The sequence below is a fragment of the Apodemus sylvaticus genome, chromosome 2 (genome assembly GCF_947179515.1).
Source record: "Apodemus sylvaticus chromosome 2, mApoSyl1.1, whole genome shotgun sequence".
Lineage (NCBI taxonomy): Eukaryota > Metazoa > Chordata > Mammalia > Rodentia > Muridae > Apodemus > Apodemus sylvaticus.
In genome coordinates, this window is record NC_067473.1 from 157,873,217 (window position 1) to 157,899,368 (window position 26,152).

The following is a 26,152-nucleotide window of genomic DNA, read 5'->3' on the forward strand; positions in this document are numbered from 1 at the left end:
TACCCCTTCCCACTTCCCTGTTCTGGAATTCCCCTATACTCTTGAACTGAGTGGGATATATTATTTGGATTTGTCCTGTATTAACCTCATCTTAAGCTTGCCCGTGGAAGACCTAAACCTCTGTTTTCAAGGTAAAAAATGTTTGTTCCTTATTTTAAACAGCAATCAAATTGATTATTATTAATTGTTAATCTATTACATGACAAGCCTTTTTGACAAAATTAATAATTGTTATCTAAAAGATAAATTGTTAAAAATTTGCCTCTATAAAAGTTTTTATATTGTTATGGATTTATACATGCATCCTATAAAAATACATCTACTATGAGAGTAAAGCTCATATAATTATATCACATGTTTATTCCTTTGAGTGTCCTCTTGCTTCAGCACAGATAATTGAATTGGGTGCTGTAGCTATTCTTTTTAAAATGTTAAAAATCAAACCTTTGATTTTTATATTAACAATATACATATATGGCTTACAATTGCTTGAAATTGTTTCTTTTTGATGCTACTAATTCTTAACTTTTACAATTATTTATACAAATACAATTCAAAAAATTAATAAAAAATATACATATGACTACTGACAGCTTTTCAAGCTTTCTAGTTATAACTATTTTAACATAAGAAATAAAATATAAAATAAAATTAGTCATTACATATGTTATTTTTATACTAAATGTTCCATATCAGATTAAGACAAATATTATAACTAATTATTATAATCAGTCATTTGAGATTACTGAGATTCCTCATAATTCGCAAAGACAAGATATTATAGAACAAACCCATAGAACTTTGCAACAATATTTTTATAATAAAAGAGGGGAGAATCACATCTCTATATACCACAAATTTTTTTTTTTTTAAAAATAATGCTAGTGATCTCTCCGATTGTAGAGAGGAGGGCATTTTTGTGGTTTTTCTGCAGGATGCAGAAGGAACATGCTAGCTGCCAGAGTATGCTGAGACAAAAAATCTATGCTGATTATAATCATTGAAAATGGCCATAACCCTCAACACCTTTGGATGCTTCTTACTAATGCTGACACCACAGATAACTATGGCCTCAACATCCCTCTTTGCATGGCAATTTTATTTATCTAAAAATTAAACAAATTATAAGGGGAGATATTGGCTACTGCTGATTGCCCCCTTCAGGGTTTCAAAAGGCCATATATTTAAATTTTACAGATTTCAAATGTAGACCAGATAGAATATGGCCAGCCATTTATTTTCTTTAAGACATCCACAGGCATTGCCTCTCTTGTTACCTCTCAACACAATCGACAACAATATCATTTACTTAGTGCTGCCATTGATAAGGACCTGGTCAATCTCAGAGATGGCTTAGCCAGTTTAAAAGACTCTGTTGCCTCCTTATCAGATGTAGTATTACAGAATAGGAGAGGTCTTGATTTGCTCTTCCTACAAAATGGAGGACTTTGTGCAGCCTTAAGGGAAGAGTGCTGTGTTTTTGTATACAAGACAGGACTGGTATATGACAGTCTGAGGAGAGTAAAAGAGAGTTTAGAGAAACACAGAAGAAAACAAAAACAACAGGAGTCTTGGTATAAAAACTGGTTCTCCACATCCCCATGGCTTTCTTCCTTATTACCCTCTATCCTTGGGCCCTTTATAGGATTATTGCTATTAATCTCTATGGTCCCTGGTCCTTGAGACGATTAACCCACTTTATTAAATCACAAATAGATTCTACCCTGCCTAAGAATTATCTTTCAGTACAATACCATCGGCTGGAGACTGGAGAGGCTGGGGATCCGAAGGCACAGAACGACCAGGAAGAAGCCTCTTCTACACCGACCTCAGGGAGCACAATTTTCAAAATCTCTTAAAATAACGTGCTCAGCCCCCAATTTTTCATCCCTGGGCTTTTCTGGAGGTTAGATGATTCTGCCCAAGGTAGCGTTCTCAATGACGGGCAACTTCCTCTATCCCCTGACCAACCTAAGACATGGGGCCTTGAGGATGACAAGGTAACCCTATGACAGGTAAGGCTGGGGATCAAGAGGTCGATCCTAAGACAGAGGGGGCTACACATTTACAGCCTAGACACCCTCCGCCCAGCCATTTCCCACAAAGACCATTCGGTCTTCTAAAAAAGAATTAGGGGGAAGATGTGGGGAACCGTCCTGAGCTATTTGGACTTATGCTTACTCGCAGCCCTAAGGTGACAGATGCTGAGAAAGAAGAACAATTAACAAAGAGCTGTTCCCATGAGTTGATGGTGCGAGAAGATTCCGAGAAAAACCATGGAATGCCCCCGCCAGCTTAAACACCAGGTGTCTCCACCAGATGACCTTTTTGCTTCCTGCCTCGGTCGCCAAGGATACCTCTGCCCTTCCCCCTTTTTACTATTGTGTAAATGTCACTTCCTTCTCTGTCAGCCTTAAAACCCATTTGCCTCCCACACATTAAATGAGATCTCGACATCTGAACACTGCCTGGTCTCCTTTCTCCCCACTCCCTTTTGACCCTCAGGTAGCACCTCTTGAGAACCCTGAATAAATGGACCTGCTGGATGGGTCAGTCATTTCATTAGATGCTGAAAAGGCTTTTGATACAATTAAGCATCCTTTTATGCTAAAAGTCTTGGAAAGAACAGGAATTCAAGGCCCATATAAAAACATAGTAAAAGCAATATACAGCAAACCAGTAGCCAACATCAAACTAAATGGAGAGAAGCTTGAAGCAATCCCACTAAAATCTGAGACTAGACAAGGCTGCCCCCTCTCTCCATATCTTTTCAATAAAGTACTTCAAGTTCTAGCTAGTGAAATTAGATAACTTAAGGAGGCCAAAGGGATACAAATTGGAAAGGAAGAAGTCAAACTATCACTATTAGCAGATGATAGTATACTTAAGTGACCCAAAATGATCAAGCATTTAATATGTTAGGCTATTGCGGGGGCTTTCTTTGTTTTTGTTGTTGTTTTGTTTCTTTGTCTTTTGAGACAGAGTTCCTCTGTCTAGTCTTGGCTGTCCTGGAATTCACTCTGTAGACCAGGCAGGCGTTGAACTCACAGAGATACACTTAGCTCTAGCAAGTGCTGAGATTAAAGGGGTTTGCCACCTCAGGCCAGCCAACTATTCTTATTTAAACTACCACAGGCCACTCCTTGACTCCTACAGGCATGTAGGTAAATCTATATCATAATGAAAAAGTACATTCATTCCAACTTCACAAGGTTCCATAGGCTGTTCGCCAGAGAATTCCATGAGAGAACTCCTACAGCTGATGAACAACTTCAGCAAAGTGGCTGGTTATAACATCAATTCAAGCAAATCAGTAGCCTTTCTATAATTAAAGGAAAAACAAGCTGGGAAATAAGTTAGAGAAATGATACCTTTCACAATAGCCGAGAACAATATAAAGTATCTTGGTGCTACTCTAACAAAACAAAGATCTCTATGAAGAGAACTTCAGGTCTCTGAAGAAGGAAATCAGGGAAGAACTCAGAAAATGGAAAAATCTTCCATGCTCATGGATTAGCAGAATTTATATAGTAAAAATGGCCATCTTTTCAAAAGCAATATACATATTCAATACAATCCCCATCAAAATCCCATCTCAGTTCTTCACAGAGTTAGAAAGAGCAATTCTCAAATTCATCTGGAATAACAAAAAAACACAGGATAGCTAAAACTATTCTCAACAGTAAAAGAAATTCTGGGGGAATCAGTATACAGGACCTCAAGCAGTACTACAGAGCAATAGTGTTAAAATCTGCATGGTATTGTTACAGTAACAGACGGGTAGATCAATGGAATAGAATTGAAGACCCAGAAATGAACCCACACACCTATGGTCACTTGATTTTCAACAAAGGAGCTACAATTATCCAGTGGAAAGAAAGATAGCCTTTTCAACATATGGTGCTGGTTCAACTGGAGGTCAGCATGCAGAAGAATGCGAATTTATCCATTCTTGTCTCCTCGTACTAAGCTCAATTCCAAGTGGATCAAGGACCTCCACATAAAACCAGACACACTGAAACTAATAGAAAAGAAACTGTGGAAGACCCTTGAGGACATGGGCACATGGGGAAAGTTCCTAAACAGAACACCAATAACTTATGCTCTATGATCAAGAAGTAACAAATGGCACCTCCTAAAATTATAAAGTTTCTGTAAGGCAAAAGACACTGTCAAGCAGACAAAACAACAACCATCAAATTGGAAAAAGATCTTCTCCAACCCTATGTCCCACAGAGGGCTAATATCCAACACATACAAAGAACTCATGAAGGTAGACTCTAGAGAGCCAATTAACCCTATTAAAAAGTAGGTACAGAGCTAAACAGAGAATTTTCACCTATAGAATTTTGAATGGCTGAGAAACGCCTTAAGAAATGTTCAACTTCATTAGTCATTAGGAAAATCCAAATCAAAACAACCCTGAGATTTCACCTCACATCAGTTAGAATGGTTAAGATTACAAACTCAGGAGACAGCAGCTGTTGGAGAAGATGTGGTGAAAGAGGAAAACTTTTCTACTACTAGTGGGATTGCAAGCTGGTACAACCATTCTGGAAATCAGTCTGGTGGTTCCTCAGAAAACTGGGCATGACACTTCAGGAGGAGCCTTTTATACCATTCCTGGGCATATATGTTTGTATCTGCACAATAGTCCTGTCTGCTCACTGTGTGCTTGTGCCTCAGGGGCCGCAGGTATGTGGTCGAGACATGGCCCACAATGAGATACACCAGGCCAAACAGTTCCACGTGGGACTTTATTTAAGATAGGGAAGGGGTAGTGGGTGGGAAGGAAGGAAGGAGAGAAAGAGAGAAAAGAAAAGAGGATGAGGAGAAATACTGCCCACTTATCTACGAGTGATGGAGTAATTACAGGTAAAGGTGGGCTATGGAATTCTGGGTAAATGGAGGCTGTTTCCTTGGCAACAGACCTATACATTGTCTTAATTTTCGCTTATATGACTTCACAAGTCTCCGAGGTCTCGGTACCTACAATATACCCATAGGATTCCCCGGCAGGCAATATGGGCACATGCTCCACTGTGTTCATAGCAGCCTTATTTATAATAGCCAGAAGCTGGAAAGAAAACAGATGTCCCTCAATGAAAGAATGGATATGGAAAATGTGGTATATATGCACAATGGAATACTATTCAACAATTAAAAACAATAAATTCATGAAAATTTTAGTCAGATGATTTTAACTGGAAAATATCAATCTAAGGTAACAAAATCACAAAAGAATACACATGAAATGCAGTCACTGATAAGTGGATATTAGTTAGCCCAGAAGATCTAAATACTCAGGGTACTATTAATGTATCAAATGATTCCCAAGAAGAAGGAAGGAGAAGGCCCTGGTCCTGGAAAGGCTTGATATAGCATTTTATTGCTGTACCATGACAGAGAAATGTGAGGGGGTGATTGGGGAATGGGCAGAGGGAAGAAGGCTTATGGGATTTATGGGGGTGGGGAGGACCGGGAAAGGTGAAATCATTTGGAATGTAAACAAAGACTATAGAAAAATAAGTCTAGAAAAGTGTCAAGATACAAAACTAATATTGTAAAAATTGATATCACCTGTAACCAATAACAAATATACTAAAATATAAATCAGGAAAACATTCCTTAAAAATAAACTGATAAAAACACATTTCTGGGACTGTACCTAGCCAATAAAGTAGAAGAGTTCAATAATAAATACTTTAAAGCATTGGAAGAAATGAAATTAAAGAAGGCACCAGAATATTCAAAGACCTCTTATACTCATGTATTCAGGGAAAAACTATTGTAAAAAAATTATTGTAGCAAAGGCAATCTACAGGCTGAGTGTAACTCCATACAAATTCCAGTGGCATCCTGCTTACCATTAGAATAAATAACATTAAAATAAAAGTAATAATAAAATACAGAAATTAGTATTGCATGTAAATTAATAGTTTGGTAATTGTAAGACCTAAATGGTGAAAGGAAAGTCATATCTGGCCCCCAAAAAACTAAGGGACTGATGGGAGGAGAAGGTAAGATACATTAAACATGGCATAGGTACTTATATGTTGATGTTGTAAAAACAGAAGGGATGCAGTGGACCCTGTCTTTAATTCAGTGTTAAAAAGCAATGGAAATACAGAGCATATGTGCCCAGTACTTGAACTCCAACTGAAATTCATATGGCTTCCCACTAAAATAGAAGATGACATTTAAAAACACCATGTCATATTTTGTAAACACTTTTATTTGAACTCAGTATAGAATTGTATTAAGAAACTAGGAGGCTAACGTTATTCATAGAGATAATCATGCTCTTTCCCGCAAATAAAATATAAAGTATAATTTAAGAGACATTAAGCATTGAATAATACTATTTATTGTTATATCCTGTGAGGTAGTAGATAGAGAGAAAGGAAAAGAAAATGTTGAAGGATGAAGCCAGAGAACAGCCACAAAAAGAGAAGACTATTTGAGGTATTGAGGAAGCCCAGAAATTCATAGATGTGATGAATAAAGAAAACTATTTTTATATCATTGTGCACCTGTAGAATTTCCTAAAAAGTTATAAATTGCAATCTGATTGTTTACCATTTCAGTATAAATTAAAACAAAATGTAATACCATTTTATAATCGCAATGTGAAGGAAGTTAACTGTAACAATGACTAAGTAAGTATTGCATCTTTTAAAGACTTTATTGAGGACAGAATTATTCAAATAATATTTAGAAAATAACTTGGTAGGTGATGGCAAATTAATATTTCTCACTACAACTATGATTATAAAGAAAAATTCTAGATAATATGTATGGGTATATACCAAGAGACTAATCTAGAAATAGAATAAACTTTACTTGTGATGGGAAAATGATAAATGTTCCAATTTCTATCATGAAGAGTATCTGGTGCTTATTGAAATAATTTTTTGTACAGAGATTTAATACTCCTCAGTGGAAAAGACTGAATATAGCTACATTATAGATGATTACATGTGTAAACTCCTAAAGCTGTCTTCAAAATAGCTGTAAATCAGAGAATACATAAAGTATGCCATATTTACATGAACTGAAAACTGACAATTGTACAATGTATAGCATAGACATGAAAATAACTTCTTAAGGGACTACCAAAGGATCAACACCAAGCTCACACTGAGGCTTCACTCTAGAGAACTGCAAGTAAGGGAACATGATTGAAGAAGGGAAAAATTGGACCGGAATCATTACACTATTTCTTATGGAAAGTTCTGCAAAATGATGTTTATATAATGAAAATTCTCTAAAGAATTTATAAAATTTTAATACATTATTCCTCCATGTACTTAAAAGTAAAAATCAAGCAGTAAATTTATATTGGTTTTATGAAATTACTGGATGATGAGTAGTCTCCATTAACCATACAGTGATTGACAAAATGTAACAATTTACAACATACTTGAATGTCTAAAGATTTAGTTAGCAACATATATTTCATGAATAGTTACATATTCTTTCAGATAACTTCAACCAGGATGTAAGCTTCCTGCCATCCAGTTGGAAATACCCCTGGGCTGTGCTTGGCTTACAACACTATGATACATGGCTTCAAGAGAGGATGTGGTTCTAGGAAACGGGGATTTCTTTACACTTATGGTGTCCATATGCCTGGAAGCTGTTCAGAGTGGGATGTCTTCCTCTTTAAGGTAGTAAAACCCTATGAGTGGACAGTTTCAGACACTTTGAATCCAAGTGTCTATGTCCATTAAGTAATATCTTTGGAACAAATTTTACTATACCGCTATCAAACAAGATTCCCATGGGATCTTCTGTGCTGCTTTTATGGCCAAATAAAAGCAACTCAGTCTAGTATGACATAAATTTGCCTATGTGAAAGACAAGCAATAAATGAGAGAAATGGTACACTTGAAATACCCTAAATGTTTCTTGATCTTAAGATGGTAACGTATCCAACATTACAGAGTGCAAACACACTCTTGATTTAAAAACTAAGGAAGACATAAATAAGCTTTGTTCCAGAACAGGATAAAAACCACTTTGGCCAAGTACTCTTTTCTGTGCTGGTTTTTGAGGATGGTTGAGCAATAATCCCTCCCAGTGTTGCAAGGTCCAACTTGAGTTTGAACTGGTCTTGGTCTGGTAATCATGTTTAAAATAAGTCCTTTGCTAGATAAAGGAAAATGCCTGAAAATTACATGGTCTAGGATATAAAATTTTATGATTCTCGAAGTCCTGTTGAATCCCTGGCCTTATACCTGTTGTCCCTGCTCACATTTACCATAATATAGTCTCTCGTTGAGAGTAGATTCCAAAGATTATAAATGATATCAGCTTTCTCGCTGTGAAGACAATGTGAAACTCCTAACTTTGAAAGAGAAAAGCACTTCCCATGGTGACTGTTTAATCTCTCAGGAGACTCTATCCACTGATCTTTTGGATATCCCCAGGATAAAACTCTATGTGTTTCCCCTGGGACTCTTCCTAATCTTGCATCCATGTTGTTTCACCGGAGCATAGAGAAGAGCACAAAAACATCCCAAGACGGTGAAACTTATGTGATAAACTGTGTTCTTTGTCAGGCCCTTTAGTAATGAGAAACAGCAACCATGAAATTTCTTTTACAGAACTCATGATTACATTGAAATTAACCTTATTGAATATAAAGAGTAAGACTGCATATGACTAACAGAGAAGAATCACATTTTAAAACACCTGTTACTTTTATTCCATACAAATGATGTGCTCTCATTCTTAAAAATAACATTCCCAGTACTGTTACATTGTTTAAAAAATTTAAAAAAAATCAAACTGTGATTTAAAGAAACATCTAGTAAGCATACCTAAAATCACCACTAGTAGAGAAGTATATAAACATTGATGCCTGGCTTCATGGTATCTAGTTAGCTCAAAGGATTGCAGGGACAGGTGAGTAAATTACAGATGCCATTCTCTGGTGAAATGCATTGGCTTCACACCACTCTTTTGAATATTCTGACATGATTCATTTTACACAAATCACAATAAATTCCTTTGTCTTAAAGAATTCATGTAAATACCTTCTTTCTGAAATGGCTACCTGACCTCTGTAGGATCATATAGCATTTGGGAAGAAACATACATCCTAGTAAACCAGCACTGGAGGCCAGAATTGAAAAGATTTCCACAGCTACCATGGTTTTGCCTGTGGAGCTTAGGTAAGTGGGAACAAAAGAAATCCACACACTACAGAAAACAATCATGCTGAATGTGATTGTTTTTGCCTCATTGAAGGTGTCAGGTAGCCTTCTAGCCAGAAAAGCAATAAGCAAGCTGAGACTTGCCAGAAAGCCCAAGTACCCCAGAACACAATAGAAAGCAAGGGTGGAACCCTCATTACACAAGAGGATGATTTGCCCAGACTCTGATTGCATGTCAACATCAGGGAAGGGAGGATATGTTCCCAGCCAGATTGCACAGATGCACACTTGAATCATGGAACCACAGCAGACTATAGCATTTGAGAGTCGGGTCACCATCCACATTTGTAAGGGGCTTCCTGGTTTGATGGTTTTAAAGGCCATGACTACAATGAATGTCTTTGCCAAAATAGCAGAAACAGCAACAGAAAATACAACCCCAAAAATCATTTGTCTCAAGACACAAGTGACTGTTCTGGGTTGCCCAATGAATGTCAATGAGCAAAAGAAACAGAGCATTAAAGAAACAAGGAGGATATAACTGAGGTTTCTGTTATTTGCTCTGACAATGGGTGTGTCCCGATAGTGAATGAATAATCCTAAAATCATGGCTGAAATGGCAGATAAACTAATGGTCGCAGAGACCAAAACCACTCCCAGAGTATCTTCATGGGATAAAAATGCTATAATTTTAGGGAGACATTGATTCCTCTGCTTATTTGGATACTGATCTTCAGGACATTTGAAGCATTGATCCATATCTGAAAATGAGGCAGATTGTTTTATTACATTCAACCCATAAATTTTCAAATGTACCTATAAGACCAATATCTTGCACAGAGAAATTGTTGAAGTCTCTAGAAAATGTCTGTGGATATATTTATTGAAATATGATATTGAAAGACAATTAATGAATAAGTTATTTATTTCTGAGAGAAAAATACAGATATACTGTATTGATAATATATTCAGAACATGAGTGGACTTGAACAATATGAGAGAATGAGAAATGTAGAAATGATGTTGAGGGGAAATCAGACAATATAAAAATTATATTTGTTCATGAAAGAAAGTAAAATTTGACTTTGAGAGTTTAATATTTTCTTTTTGTTTCATTTGTTTAGCAAATATTGTTTATTACTTGAGAACATCATATATGCATATCATGCATTTTTTTCAAATCTTCCCCCAATTCCTTCCTCCTGCAACTCCTTCTCTCTGTCCCTTCAATAATTCTTTCTCCCAACTTTATTTCTATTTTGTTTTTTTCCCCCACTGAGTTCACTTCATCCTACCTGTATGCATATCAATATAGAGCCATCAACCATAGCATGAGCAGAAAAACATATTTGGAACAAACAAACAGATGATGCTGATAGAGGATTTCAAGAAGGACATAAATAACTCCATTAAAGAGGAACAGGAGAACATGAGTCAAATAACACTATTAAAATGGGATAAAGAGCTAAACAAAGAATTTTTACCTGAAGAACCTCGATGGCTGAGAAGCTCCTTAAGAAATGTTCAACATTATTAATCATTAGGGAAATGCAAATCAAAACAAACCTGAGATTTCACCTCACACCAGTCAGAATGGCTAAGGTTAAAAACTCAGGAGACAACAGGTGTTGGCAAGGATGTGGAGAAAGAGAAACACTCCTCCACTGCTGGTGGAATAGTAAGATGGTACAACCACTAGGGAAATCAGTCTGGCAGTTCCTCAGAAAACTGGACATGACATTTCCGGAGGACCCTGCTACACCTCTCCTGGGCATATACCCAGAGGATTCTCCATCATGCAATAAGGACACATACTCCATTATGTTTATAGCAGCCTTATTTATAATAGCCAAAACTTGGAAAGAACCCAGATGTCCCTCAGAGGAGGAATGGATACAGAAAACGTGATATATTTACACAATGGAATACTAATCAACAAGTAAAAACAATGAATTCATGAAATTTTTAGGGAAACGGTTGAAACTGGAAAATATCATCCTAAGTAAGGTAACCCAATCACAAAAGAATATATGTGCAATGCAATCTCGGATAAGTGGATAATAATTAGCCCAGAAGCTCTGAAAACACAAAACACAGAGTGCGGAGGACAGGCGGAGGCAGCAGCAAGAGCAGCAGGGGCTGGTCGAGAGGAAGGGCCATCAGCAATGGAACCAAGCTGACAGGGTCCCGGCAGACCCTGTGCCTACGACCACTGGCCATCGCTGGCCAGCCAGGCTGCAAGCAGAGGCAGATTTACTGTGCCTTTCACCACACATAAGCCACTTCAGAAGTCCGCCTCCCACCAGTCAGTTACGAAAGACTGTCCTCCATCTTGGTTCTCAGATGCCACAGAGATCAGACAGACTGAGGTACGCAAATACAACCCAAGACCAACATCGAGGGGGTCTAAGCCCAACGGGTGTTGGCCTGCACCCAGGCCCTGGACTCGTCAGGGGGGCCACCGGTGTGCAAACCCGGCCAGGAGGTTATTTGCCCGGGCCGGTAAGAGCGGCACCACCTCCATTTTGCCTAAGGGAAGCCAGAGAGTCCTAGCAGGCTAAACTGGCTAACAGGCTAGTCCTAGGCTGAAATAGCTGGGTTCTAAGACAGTCAGGCCCTGGACTGCCCCCAGGCCTTGGGCTGCCCCCAGGCCCTGGGCTGCTTGGTGGGCCATCTGTGAGCCTACCTGGCCAGGAGGTTGTTAGTCCAGCAGACTCTCCCAGCACTCTCAGGGAGGTCGCGCACGCTGCCATCCTGGCGACCTGACAGACCCAATTAACACTCACAGCTGAGAGGAACTTTGCTAGGACATTGGCCTGCCAGGCTTTTGCCTAGACTCAGTGCCTGAGCAGTGAGGCTAGCCTTGTGTGCACCAACCCGGTTGGGAGTTCCACTGGCCAGCAGAGTGATCAGCATGCAGAAAAGGTCCCTGCAGCATACACCCTCAGGACTCCCTGCAGGAGCAAACGGGCACCATCTGGTTCACAGACACAATCTGGGGCACAGCACACTAGGGCTGCAAGGGCACACACGAGGAGGAGAGCCCATCAGCAATCTGCAACAGGGGAAAACCTGTCATCCATTGTTGCAGAAATAGCCCTAGAGCCTCTCAGGAGGCTGAAACACCAGCCAGAGACAAGACCAACTAGCTCCAGAGAACAAGATGGCAAAGGGCAAATGCAGGAACGCTACTAGCAGAAATCTAGGCAATATGGCAGCATCTGAACCAAACTCTCCAACATCAGCAAGTCCAGGTTATGCCAACACACCAGAGAAACAAGATTTGGATTTAAAATCACTGGTCATGATGCTGCTAGAAGAACACAAAAAGGACATAAATGAATCGCTTAAAGAAATACAGGGGAACATGAATAAGCTAGTAACCCATATAATGGAAACAAAAAAATCACTTAAAGAAATGCAGGAGAATAAGGCCCAAGAGATAGAAGCCAATAAAGAAGAAAGGCAAAAAAACCTTAAAGTAATGCAGGAGAAATTGCGTCAACAGGCAGAAGTCATGAAAGAGGAAACACAAAAATCTCTTAAAGAATTACAGGAAAACACAAACAAACAAATGATGGAATTGAGCAAAACCATCCTGGATCTAAAAACAGAAGTAGAAACAACTAAGAAATCACAAAGGGAGACAACTTTGGAGATAGAAAACATTGAGAAGAAATCAGGGGCCATAGATGCAAATATAAACAACAGAATACAAGAGATGGAAGAAAGAATCTCAGATGCTGAAGATACCATAGAAACCATTGACTCAACTGTCAAAGAAAATGCAAAATGCAAAAAGCTTGTATCCCAGAACATCCAGGAAATCCAGGATACAATGAGAAGACAGGATACAACAAGGATTATAGGTATAGATGAGAGTGAAGATTTACAACAGAAAGGGCCAGCAAATATCTTCAACAAAATTATGGAAGAAAACTTTCCCAACTTAAAGAGAGATGCCTATGAATATATAAGAAGCCTACAGAACTCCAAACAGACTGGACCTGAGCAGAAATACCTCCCGCCACATAATAATCAAAACCCCAAATGCACTAAACAAAGAAAGAATATTAAAGGCAGTAAGAGAAAAAGGCCAAGTAACATATAAAGGAAGACCTATCAGAATCACACCAGACTTCTCACCAGAGACCATGCAAACTAGAAAATCCTGGGTAGATCTCATGCAGACTCTAAGAGAACACAAATGTCATCCAAGACTACTATACCCAGCAAAACTCTCATTCAACATAGATGGAGAAACCAAGATATTCCATGACAAAACCAAATTTACACAATATCTTTCCAAAACCCAGCTCTGCAAAGAATAATAGGAGGAAAACTGCAGTACAAGGAGGGAAACTACACCCTGGAAAAAGCAAGATAGTTACCTTCCTTCATCAAACCCAAAAGAAGATAACCACTCAAATATAAAAAGAACATCAAAAATGACAGGAATTAATAACCACTATTCCTTAATATCTCTTAACATCAATAGTCTCAATTCCCCAACAAAAAGACATAGACTAACAGACTGGATAAGGAAACAGGACCCTACAATTTGCTGCATACAGGAGACACACCTCAGTGTCAAAGATAAAAACTACCTTAGAGTTAAAGGCTGGAAGACAATCTTACAAGCCAATGGTCACAAGAAACAGCAGGAGTAGCCATTCTAATATCAGATAAAATTGACTTTCAACCTAAAGTCATCAAAAGAGACACAGAAGGATACTTCTTGCTGGTCAAAGAAAAAATTCACCAAGAAGAGCTTTCAATTCTGAACATCTGTGCGCCAAATGCAAGGGCACCCTCATTCGTAAAAGAAACTTTACTAAAGCTCAAAACACACATTGCACCTAACACAATAATTGTGGGGGACTTCAACACTCCACTCTCCTCAATGGACCAATCAGGAAAACAGAAACTAAACAGGGACACAGTAAAACTAATTGAAGCTTTGGATCAATTGGATTTGACTGATATTTATAGAACATTTCACCCTAAAGCAAAAGAATATGCCTTTTTCTCAGCATCTCATGGTACGTTCTACAAAATCGACCATATAATTGGACACAAGGTAGACCTCAACAAATATAAGACGATCAAACTAATCCCATGCCTCCTATCAGATCACTATGGTGTAAGAGTGGTTTTCAATGGCAACAAAAACAACAGAAAGCCCACATACACATGGAGGCTGAATAATACTCTACTCAATGACACCTTGGCCAAAGAAGAAATAAAGAAAGAAATCAGAGACTTTTTAGAATTTAATGAAAATGAAGGCACAACATACCCAAATCTTTGGGACACAATGAAAGCAGTGCTAAGAGGAAAACTCATAGCCCTGAGTGCCTCAAAAAAAAATGGAGAGAACATACACTAGCAGGTTAACGACACACCTGAAAGTCCTGGAACAAAAAGAAGCCAATTAATTCACCCAGGAGGAGTAGAAGACAGGAAATCATCAAACTCTATGCTGAAATCAATCAATTGGAAACCAAGAGAACCATAGAAAGAATCAATGAATCCAGGAGCTGGTTCTTTGTGAAAATCAACAAGATAGATAAACCCTTAGCCAGACTAACCAAAGGGCACAGAGAAAGTATCCAAATTAACAAACTTAGAAATGAAAAGGGGGATATAACAACAGAAATTGAGGAAATCAAAAAAATCATCATATCCTACTACAATAGCCTATACTCAACACAACTGGAGAATCTGGAGGAAATGGACAATTTCCTAGACAGATAACAAATACCAAAATTAAATCAGGATCAAATAGATCATCTAAAAAGTCCCATAACCCCTAAAGAAATAGAAGGAGTCATAGAAAGTCTTCCACCCAAAAAAAAAGCACAGGACCAGATGGTTTCAGTGCAGAATTCTATCAGACCTTCAAAGAAGACCTAACACCAATACTCTTCAAACTCTTCCACAAAATAGAATCAGAAGAAACACTACCCAATTCCTTCTACGAAGCCACAATTATGCTGATACCAAAACCACACAAAGTCCCACTGAGAAAGAGAACTTCAGACCAATTTCCCTTACGAACATTGATGCAAAAATACTCAATAAATTTCTTGCCAACCAAATCCAAGAACACATCAAAACGATCATCCACCATGATCAAGCAGGATTTAACCCAGGGATGCAGGGTTGGTTCACTATATGGAAATCCATCAATGCAATCCACTACATAAACAAACTCAAAGAAAAAAAGACCACATGGTCATTTCATTGGATGCTGAAAAAACATTTGACAAAATTCAGCATCCTTTCAGGCTTAAAGTCTTGGAAAGAACAGGAATTCAAGGCCCATACCTAAACATATTAAAGCAATATACAGCAAACTGGTTGCCAGCATCAAACTAAATGGAGAGAAACTTGAAGCAATCCCACTAAAATCAGGGACTAGACAGGCCTGCCCCCTTTCTCCTTATCTTTTCAATATTGTACTTGAGACACTAGCTTGGGCAATTTGACAACATAAGGAAGTCAAAGTGATACAAATTGGAAAGGAAGAAGTCAAACTATCATTATTTGCAGATGACGTGATAGTCTACCTAAGTGACTCAAAAAACTCCACTAGAGAACTCCTACAGCTGATAAACAACTTCAGCAAAGTGGCAGGTTATAAAATCAACTCAAGCAAATCAGTGGTCTTCCCATACTCAAAGGATAAGAAGGCTGAGCAAGAAATTAAGGAAATGACCCCCTTCACAATAGCCACAAACAGTATAAAGTACCTTGGGGTGACTCTTACTAAGCATGTAAAAGATCTGTATGACAAGAACTTCAAGACTCTGAAGAAGGAAATGGAAGAAGACCTCAAAAAATGGGAAAACCTCCCATGCTCATGGATCGGTAGAATCAATATAGTTAAAATGGCCATTTTGCCAAAAGCAATATCCACATTCAATGCAATACCCATCAAAATCCCAACTCAATTTTTCACAGAGTTAGAAAAAGCAATTCTCAAATTTATCTGGAATAACAAAAATCCATGATAGTTAAACTATTCTCAGCAACAAAAGAAATTCTGGGGGAATCAGTATCCCCGACCTCAAGCAATACTACTGAGCCATAGTGTTAAAAACTGCATGGTATTGGTACAGTGACAGGCACGCAGATCAATGGAACAGGATTGAAGATCCAGAAATGAAGCCACACACCTATGGCCACTTGATCTTGGACAAAGGGGCTGAAAACATCCAATGGAAAAAAGATAGCCTTTTCAACAAATGGTGCTGGTTCAACTGGAGGTAAGCATGCAGAAGAATGCGAATAGATCCATCCTTGTCTCCTTGTACTAAGCTCAAATCCAAATGGATCAAGGACCTCCACATAAAGCCAGACACTCTGAAGCTAATAGAAAAGAAACTGGGGAAGACCCTTGAGGACATCGGTACAGGGAGAAAGTTTCTGAACAGAACACCAATAGCATATGCTCTATGATCAAGAATTGACAAATGGGACCTCATAAAATACACAAAGTTTCTGTAAGGCAAAGGACACCATCAAAAGGACAAATCAGCAACCAACAAATTGGGAAAAGATCTTCACCAATCCTACATCAGATAGAGGGCTAATATCCAATATATATAAAGAACTCAAGAAGTTAGACTCCAGAAAACCAAACGGCCCTATTAAAAAATGGGGTACAGAGTTAAACAAAGAATTCTTCACCTGAAGAACTTCGGATGGCGGAGAAGAATCTTAAAAAATGCTCAACTTTATTAGTCATTAGGGAAATGCAAATCAAAACAACCCTGAGATTTTACCTTATACCAGTCAGAATGGCTAAGATTAAAAATTCAGGAGACAGCAGGTGCTATCGAGAATGTGGAGAAAGAGGAACACTCCTCCACTGCTGGTGGGTTTGAAAATTGGTACAACCACTCTGGAAATCAGTCTGGCGGTTCCTCAGAAAACTGGGCACCTCACTTCCAGAAGATCCTGCTATACCATTCCTGGGCATATACCCAGAAGATTCCCCAGCATGTAATAAGGATACATGCTCTACTATGTTTGTAGCAGCAGTATTTATAATTGCCAGAAGCTGGAAAGAACCCAGGTATCCCTCAACAGAAGAGTGGATGCAAAAAATGTGGTATATATACACAATGGAGTACTATTCAGCCATTAGAAACAATGAATTTGTGAAATTCTTAGGCAAATGGATGGAGCTGGAGAACATCTTACTAAGTGAGGTAACCCAGACTCAAAAGATGAATCATGGTATGCACTCACTAATAAGTGGATATTAACCTAGAAAACTGGAATACCCAAAACATAATCCACACATCAAATGAGGTCCAAGAAGAAGGGAGGAGTGTCCCCTTGTTCTGGCAAAACTCAGTGAAGCAGTATAGGTCAAAAGGAGAATGGGGAATTGGGACGAGGTGGGTGGGAGGACAGGGGGAGAGAAGGGGGCTTATGGGACTTTCGGGGAGTGGGGGGCTATAAAAGGGGAAATCATTTGAAATGTAAATAAAAATATATCGAATAAAAAACACAATTAGCATAACAAATGAATCCCTTGAAGAAGTAAGGAGAGGGCCCTGATTCTGGAAAGGCTTGATCTAGCATTGTAGGGGAGTACCAGGACTGAGAAAAAGAAGGGAGGTGATTGGAGAATTGTTGGAGAGAAGTATCCTTATGCGACATATTGGGAGGGGGGAACTGGGGAAGGAGAAATCATTTGGAATGTAAACAAAAAATATAGAAAATAAAAATATATAATGAAAAAATCCTACAAAGAGAACATGAGTCAACAGGTTGAAGACCTTTAATAGGAAACACAAAAACTGCTTAACGTAATACAAGAAAACATGGGCTAATAGATAGAAGCCCATAAAGACGAAATACAAAAATCACTTAAAGACATTCAAGAGAACAAGAGTCAACAGGCAGAAGTCCTGATAGAGGAAACACAATAATCCCTTAAAGAATTAGAGGAAAATGCAAACAAACAAATCAAGGAACTGAGCAAAACCATCCAGGATCTATAAATGAAGTAGAAACAAGTAAGAAAATATAAATGGAGACAACTTTGTAGATATAAAACCTTGGAAAGAAATCAGGTGCCATAGATGCAAACAACAACAATAAATTACAAGAGATAGAGGAAAGAATCTGAGGTGCTGAAGATCCCACAGAAAACATTGACTCAATAGTCAAAGAAAATGCAAAATGTAAAAAGCTTGTTACCAAAACATCCAGGACATCTAGGATACAATGAGAAGACCAAACCTAAGGATTATAGGTATAGAGGAGAGTGAAGAGTTACAACTTAAAGGGCCAGTAAAAATTTTCAACAAATTAAAGAACTCTTCCCTAATCTAAAGAAAGAAAAACCCATGGGCAGACAAGGAGCTTACAGAACTTGAAACAGACTGCACAAGGACAGAAATACCTCCCATCACATAAAAATCAAAACCCCAAATATACTAAACAAAGAAAGAATATTAAAAGCAGTAAGAGAAAAATGCCAAGTAGCATATAAAGGAAGACCTATCAGAATTATACCAGATGTCTCACCAGAGACCATGAAAACCAGAAGATCCTGGGCAGACTCTAGCAGAACACAAATGCCAGCCCAGACTACATACATACCCAGCAGAACCCTCAATCACTATAGATGGAGAACCTCTATAGAACACTATAGAAATCTCAATCACTATAGATGGAGAAACCAAGATATTCCATGATGAAACCAAATTTACACAATATCTTTCCATAAATCCAGCCCTTAAAAAGGACAATAAACTGAAAATGCCCATACAAGGAAGGCAACTACACTCTACAAAAAGTAACTTAGTAATCTAATTTCAACAAACCCTAAAGAAGAAAACTACACAAACATAACAATAACATCAAAAATAACAGGAAGCAAAATCACTAATCCTTAATATCTCTTAAAATCAATGGACTCAATTCCCCAATAAAAAGACATAGACTAAAAGACTGGATACTTAAACAAGATCCCCAATTTTGTGGCATACAGGAAACATATCATGTTGTCAAAGAAAAACACTGCCTCATAGTAGAAGGCTGGAAAATAATTTTCCAAGAAAATGGTCTAAGGAAATAAGCTTGAGTAGCCATTATAATACAGGAAAAAAAAACAACTTTCAACCTAAAGTCATCATAAAAGATACAGACGGACACTTCATACTCATCAAAGGAAAAATCTACCAAGAAGAACTCTCAATTCTGAACATATATACTCAAAAGTGCACACTCAGTCATAAAAGAAACTTTACTAAAGCCTAAAGCACACATTGCCCCTCACACAATGATTGTGAGTGACTTTAACACTCCATTCTCCTCAATGAACCAACCGGGGAACACAAACAAATCAGATACATAGTCAAACAAATTGAAGTTTTGGACCAAATGGATTTAACAGATATCTATACAACATTTCAACCTAAATCATAAGAATATATCTTTTTACCACCTCATCGTATCTTCAAAATCGACCATTTAATTGGTCACAAAACAGACCTCAACAGATATGAGAAGATTGAAGTAATTCCATGCCTCCTATCAGATAACTACAGATTAAGACTGGTCTTAAATAGCAACAAAAATAATAGAAAGCCCATATAAACATGGAAGATGAACAATGCTTGTCGGAGACCAAACTCTAGAAAACCAGACTTTCAACAGCCCTCACCTTGAAAGTTCACTGACCTTGCTGTTTACAACTGAACCCCCCCCCCTTCTTTACACAAGGCTGATCAACCGGTTCTTTACCTGGCCAAACACACCTGGGATGGTCTGGGCAGAACCAGCATTCCAGGAAAACTGCAGATGCCTCGAGCCAGTGTCAACATCTGCCCTGGATGATCTTTCCTCTTTCTGTGACTCTAACATTCCCTTCAGCCACTCCCTACTTCCTCTAAAGGTGGGTTCAAAACCAGGTGTTTTGCATTTCATTAAAGAGGCTTTGACAAAGACACCCTGTTTGCTTGACCTCCCTTTCCTTTCCTTCCCATTTTCTCTTTCAGGCTTGGGGTCTCCTCGACTCCCCGACTTACTAGGTCCCGTGGGTCGGGATGAATGCTCTACTCAATTATACCTTCCTCAAGGAAGAAATAAATTTAGATATTAAAGACTTTTCAGAATTTAATGAAAATGAAGGCACAGCATTGCCAAACTTATGGGACACAATGAAAGCAGTGCTAAGAGGAAAACCTATAACTCTGAGAGCCTCCAAAAAGAAACTGTAGAGAGTATACACTAGCTTCTTAATGGCACACCTGAAAGCTCTGGAAAAGAAAGAAGCTAATACACTGAAGAGGAGTAGAAGGCAGGAAATCATCCAACTCAGGGCCAAAATCAACTAAGTTTAAACAAAAAAGAACCATACAATTAATCAAAAAACTAGGAGCTGGCTCTTTGAAAAAATCAACAGAGGTAGATAAATGGTAAACCAGACTAATCAGAGGGCACAGAGACAGTATCCAAATTAACAAAAATCTTTACCAACCTTACATCCGACAGAGGGCTAATATCCAATATATACAAAGAACTCAAGTCCAGAGAACCAAACAACACTGGTAAAAATACGGGATAAAGAGCTAAACAAAGAATTTTCAACTGAGGAATACTGTATGGCTGAGAAGCACCTAAATAAATGTTCAACATCCTTATTCATCGGGGAAATGCAAATCAAAACAGCACTGAGATTTCACTTCACACTGGTCAGGATGGCTATGATAAAAAAACCCAGGGAACAGCAGGGGTTGGAGAGGTTGTGGAGAAAAAGGAACATTCCTCCACTTCTGGTGGGATTGCAAGGTGGTATTACCACTCTGTCAATTAGTTTGGTTGTTACTCAAAAAACTGGGCATAATACTACTGGAGGCCTCTGCTATACTACTCCTGGTCATATACCAGGGGATTCTACAGCCTGTAATAAGAACACATACGCCACTATGTCCATAGAAGTCCTATTTATAACAGCCAGAAGGTGGAAAGAACCAAGCTGTTCCCCAACAGAGGAATGGATACAGAAAATGTGATATATATATATATATATATATATATATATATATATATATATATATATATATATATATTCCAATAGTACTCCAATTGTACTCCAATAGTACTGCTATTCAGCCATTAAAAACAATGAATCCATGAAATTCTTAAACAAATGGATGGAACTGGAAAATATCATCCTTAGTGATGTAACCCAATCACAAAAGAACACTCATGGTATGCATTCACTGATAAATGGATATTAGCCCAGAAGCTTGGAATACCCAAGACCCATTTCCCATATCAAATCATGCCCAAGAAGGAGGAAGACCAATGTATGGATTTTTGGGTCCTTTATAGGAAGAAGAAAACATGCCCACAGAAGGAGATAAAGAGACAAAATTTAGAGCAGAGTCTGATGGAAAGACCATCCAGAGACTCCCTGAAAGTACCATAAGCCCTTTTCCCTCCTCCTGTTCTCCCATCCACCCCTTCCCACATCCCTGTTGTATTTTTGCCTTATACTGCTACACTGAGACTTTCCAGAACCAGGCTACTCCTCTGTACTTCATTTATATCATTTGATGTATGGATTATGCTTTGAGAATTCCAATTTTCTAGGCCAATATCCACTTATTAGCGAGTGCATACGATGATTAATCTTCTGAGACGGGGTTACCTCACTTAGTATGATGTTCTCTAGCTCCATCCATTTGTCTAAGAATTTCATGAATTCATTGTTTCTAATGGTTGAATAGTACTCCATTGTGTGTATATACCACATGTTTTGCATCCATTCTTCCATTGAGGGATACCTGGGTTCTTTCCACGTTCTGGCTATTATAAATAGGGCTGCTATGAACATAGTGCAACACGTATCTTTATTCACTGCTGGGGAATCCGCTGAGTATATGCCCAGGAGTGGTATAGCAGGATCCTCCAGAAGTGACTTGCCCAGTTTTCTGAGGAACCGCCAGACTGATTGTAACAATTTGCAACCCCACCAGCAGTGGAGGAGTGTTCCTCTTTCTACACATCCTAGTGAACACGTGCTGTCTCCTGAATTTTTAATCTTAGCCATTCTGACTGGTGTAAGGTGAAATCCCAGGGTTGTTTTGATTTGCATTTCCCTAAAGACTAAAGAAGTTGAGCATTTTTTTAAAGATACTTCTCAGCCAGTCATCCGAAGTTCTTCTGGTGAAAATTCATTGTTAACTCTGTAGCCCATTTTTAATAGGGTAATTTGGATTGCTGGGGTTTAACTTCTTGAGTTCTTTGTATATTTTGGATATTAGCCCTCTATTTGATATAGGTTGATGAAGATCTTTTCCCTATTTGTTGTTTGCCAATTTGTACTTTTGATTGTGTAATTTGCCTTACAGAAACTTTTTTAAGTTTATGAGGTCACACTCAGGACTGGAATCAATCAAATGGAAGCAAAGAGAACCATAGAAAGAATCAATGAATCCAGGAGCTGGTTCTTTGAGAAAATCAACAAGATAGATAAACCCTGAGCCAGACTGACCAAAGGGCACAGAGACAGTATCCAAATTAACAAAATTAGAAATGAAAAGGGGGATATAGCAACAGAAACTGAGGAAATTCAAAAAAATCATCAGAACCTACTACAAAAGCCTACACTCAACACAACTGGAGAATCTGGAGGAAATGGACAATTTCCTAGACAGATACCAAATACCAAAATTAAATCAGGATCAAATAGATCATCTAAACAGTCCCATAACCCCTAAAGAAATAGAAGGGTCATAGAAAGTCTTCCAATCAAAAAAATCACAGGACCAGATGGTTTAAATGCAGAATCCTATCAGACCTTCAAAGAAGACTTAACGCTAATACTTTTCAAACTATTCCACAAAAATAGAAATGGAAGAAACACTACCCAACTCTTTCTACGAAGACACAATTACACTGATACCAAAACCACATGAAGATCCAACTAAGAAAGAGAACTTCAGACCAATTTCCCTTATGAACATCGATGCAAAATTACTCAATATAATTCTTGTCAACCAAATCCAAGAACACATAAAAACGATCATCCACCATGATCAAGTAGGCTTAATACCATTGGATGCTGAAAAAGCATTTGATAAAATTCAGCACCCTTTCATGCTTAAAGTCTTGGAAAGAACAGGAATTCAATACCCATACCTAAACATTCTAAAAGCAATATACAGCAAACTGGTAGCCAACATCAAACTAAATGGAGAGAAACTTAAGCGATCCCACTAATATCAGAGATTTGACAAGGCTGCATCCTCTCTCTTTATCTTTTAAATATTGCACTTGAGGTACTAGCTTGGGCAATTAGACAACATAAGGAGGTCAAAGGGATACAAACTTGAAAGGAAGAAGTCAAACTATCACTATTTGCAGATGATATGATAGTCTACCTAAGTGACCCAAAAACTTCACTAGAGAACTCTTACAGCTGATAAACATCTTCAGCAAAGTGGCAAGTTTAAATCAACTCAAGCAAATCAGTAGCCTTCCTATACTCAAAAAATAAGCAGGAAATTTCTTCTGAGAAAGAAATTAGGGAAATGATACCCTTCACAATATCCACAAACATTACAAAGTACCTTGGTGTGACTCTGACCAAACAAGTGAAAGAACTGTATGACAAGATCTTCAAGACTCTGAAGAAGGAAATGGAAGAAGACCTCAGAAAATGGAAATATCTCCCATGCTCATAGATTGGCAGGATTAATTTAGTTAAAATAGCCATTTTGCCAAAAGCAATATACAGATTCAATGCAATAACTATCAAAATCCCAACTCAGTTCCTCACAGAATTAGAAAGAGCAATTATCAAATTCATCTGGAATAACAAAAAACCCAGGATAGTTAAAACTATTCATAACAACAAAAGAAATTCTGGAGGAATCAGTATCCCTGACATCAAGCAACACTACAGAGCAATAGTGTTAAAAACTGCATGGTGTTGGTACAATGACAGGCAGATGAAACAATGGAATAGGATTGAAGATCGAAGAATGAACCCACACGACTATGGCCACTTGATCCTCGACAAAGGGGCTGAAAATATGCAGTGGATAGCCTTTTCAACAAATGGTGCTGGTTCAACTGGAGGTAAGCATGCAGAAGAATGCGAATGGATCCATCCTTAGCTCCTTGTACTAAGCTCAACTCCAAATGGCTCAAGGACCTCCACATAAAGCCAGACACTCAGAAGGTAATAGAAAAGAAACTGGGGAAGACCCTTGAGGACATCAGTACAAGGGAAACTTTCCTGAAGAGAACACCAATAGAGTATGCTCTAAGATCAAGAATTGCTTTTTTTTCAAGACAGGGTTACTCTGTTCAGCCATGGCTGTCATGGTACTCTGTGGATCAGAATTGCCTTGAACTCAGAGACCCACATACTGAGAGTTGGCATTAAGAACTTTGCCACCTCCACCCAGCATTATCTTGTTTTAAAGTATTGAGAGTCAGCTACATAAATATAACTGTGTCTTCAGGTGTTGTGTTTTCACCCCTATCTAGTGGTACATCATTTCCTCATTCAGAACCATTTCTAGAAATTTCTACATTTGGAACCATTTTATAAATACCTGTTTCATTTGTAATCTCTCCAGCTGGACATGGGACACAATCACAACAACAGAATGCAAACCAACGGTCTTCTGTTTTCCTAAATCCAAGAGGACAACTTTGTTTGCAATTAGAAAAAGGAATCTGTATAGGAGACATGAGTCAAGCACAGGCAGTCAGCTCATGACATTCAGTATTAGCATTGAGATGGTAAGTTTCAGCAGGATATCTGTGTACTATAAGAAAGAAGTACCAGACGTTTAGAGAGTATGAAGCCAAATTGCCTGTTTCTCCCTATCATAATTCTCTTTTTGAACTGTTGCTTTATTTTATTTCATTGTTTAATTGATTTTCTTGCTTTCATTTATTTCATTTATTTCATATATTTTGATCATATCCTTCCCTTTTCCCATCTCTGTCCCGTCAACCCCCTCTCAACCTGCCCAAATTTGAGTTCTTTCTCAAAAAAAAGAAAGAAAAAAAAAGAAAAAACAAAACAAAACAACAACAACAACAAAAAAAACAGAATACATTCCCCAAAATAACTAAGCATCAAAACCTTGAAAATAAAATACAACAGTGCAAAAAGCAAAAGAAATAAAAACAAAACTGTAACCAAATAAAAGTATGTATGTGTTGTGGATTCCCCTCTTGTGCTGCCCAACTACTCCTGGATATGAGACCTGTCTTGGGGTGCTTGATGTACCCAGTGTTTTGCATTGGAAAAAACTTATCAGGTCTCCTGATGAACATAATGTTCCACATTACTACATATCACCTATTTTTATCACATCACAGAAATGTTCATTGTGAATAGTTACATCAATAAGTATATGAGTGTGCATATAATTTTACATTGAAATACAGAAATATCTGTCACATGACATTTAATCACACTGTTAACCCTGAGATTATATTATTTACTGAAAAATCTATTTCTAGTTGTGGTAAAGCTTAGTCCCAGAATATATCCTTAATCCCAACTAAAGAAGGTAAGTTACTTTATAGAATAAAGCACCCATGATTGAAAGTTAATTCTAATTGAGGGACAATCAAGGTGACAAATAAGAGAAAGATTTGAAAGAATGAGTCAGAGATAGGAAACACCCAACTCTCATTAGAGTAGACAGGAAAGAACAGCAATTTGCTAGGGTGCTAGCTTCTACAATCATGTACTGAGGTGTGACACAGTGATAGATGAAGGACAAAGGATGAAGGCCACTGGTCATTAACACCCTCTTATTGTTCTGGGGCCCAGAAACTGATGGCTTCTGACTATTTAATTATCTCTATTCTGGTGGTAGAAGGTGATGGCTTTGGACAATTAACTTGGTTTTGCGTATCCTGGGCCAAGAGCTGATATCTTCTTGCAGTTTACTCCTTCTGCAGAAGGATTTGATTAAGAAAAGAAA

The 26,152-nt window shown here is 38.1% G+C and overlaps 1 protein-coding gene across 1 annotated transcript in view; it reads right to left on the reverse strand.

Annotated features, from left to right (window-relative positions):
- Positions 1 to 9,029: 9,029 nt before the first annotated feature.
- LOC127678099 (vomeronasal type-2 receptor 26-like) overlaps positions 9,030 to 26,152 on the reverse strand; it is a 40,248-nt gene continuing 23,125 nt past the window's right edge. The window contains exons 5-6 of the mRNA XM_052172903.1: positions 24,761 to 24,884; positions 9,030 to 9,922 (exon numbers count right to left, since the gene is read on the reverse strand). Of these exons, the coding sequence (XP_052028863.1) occupies positions 9,030 to 9,922; positions 24,761 to 24,884 (1,017 nt within the window). The remainder of the gene's footprint in view (positions 9,923 to 24,760; positions 24,885 to 26,152) is intronic.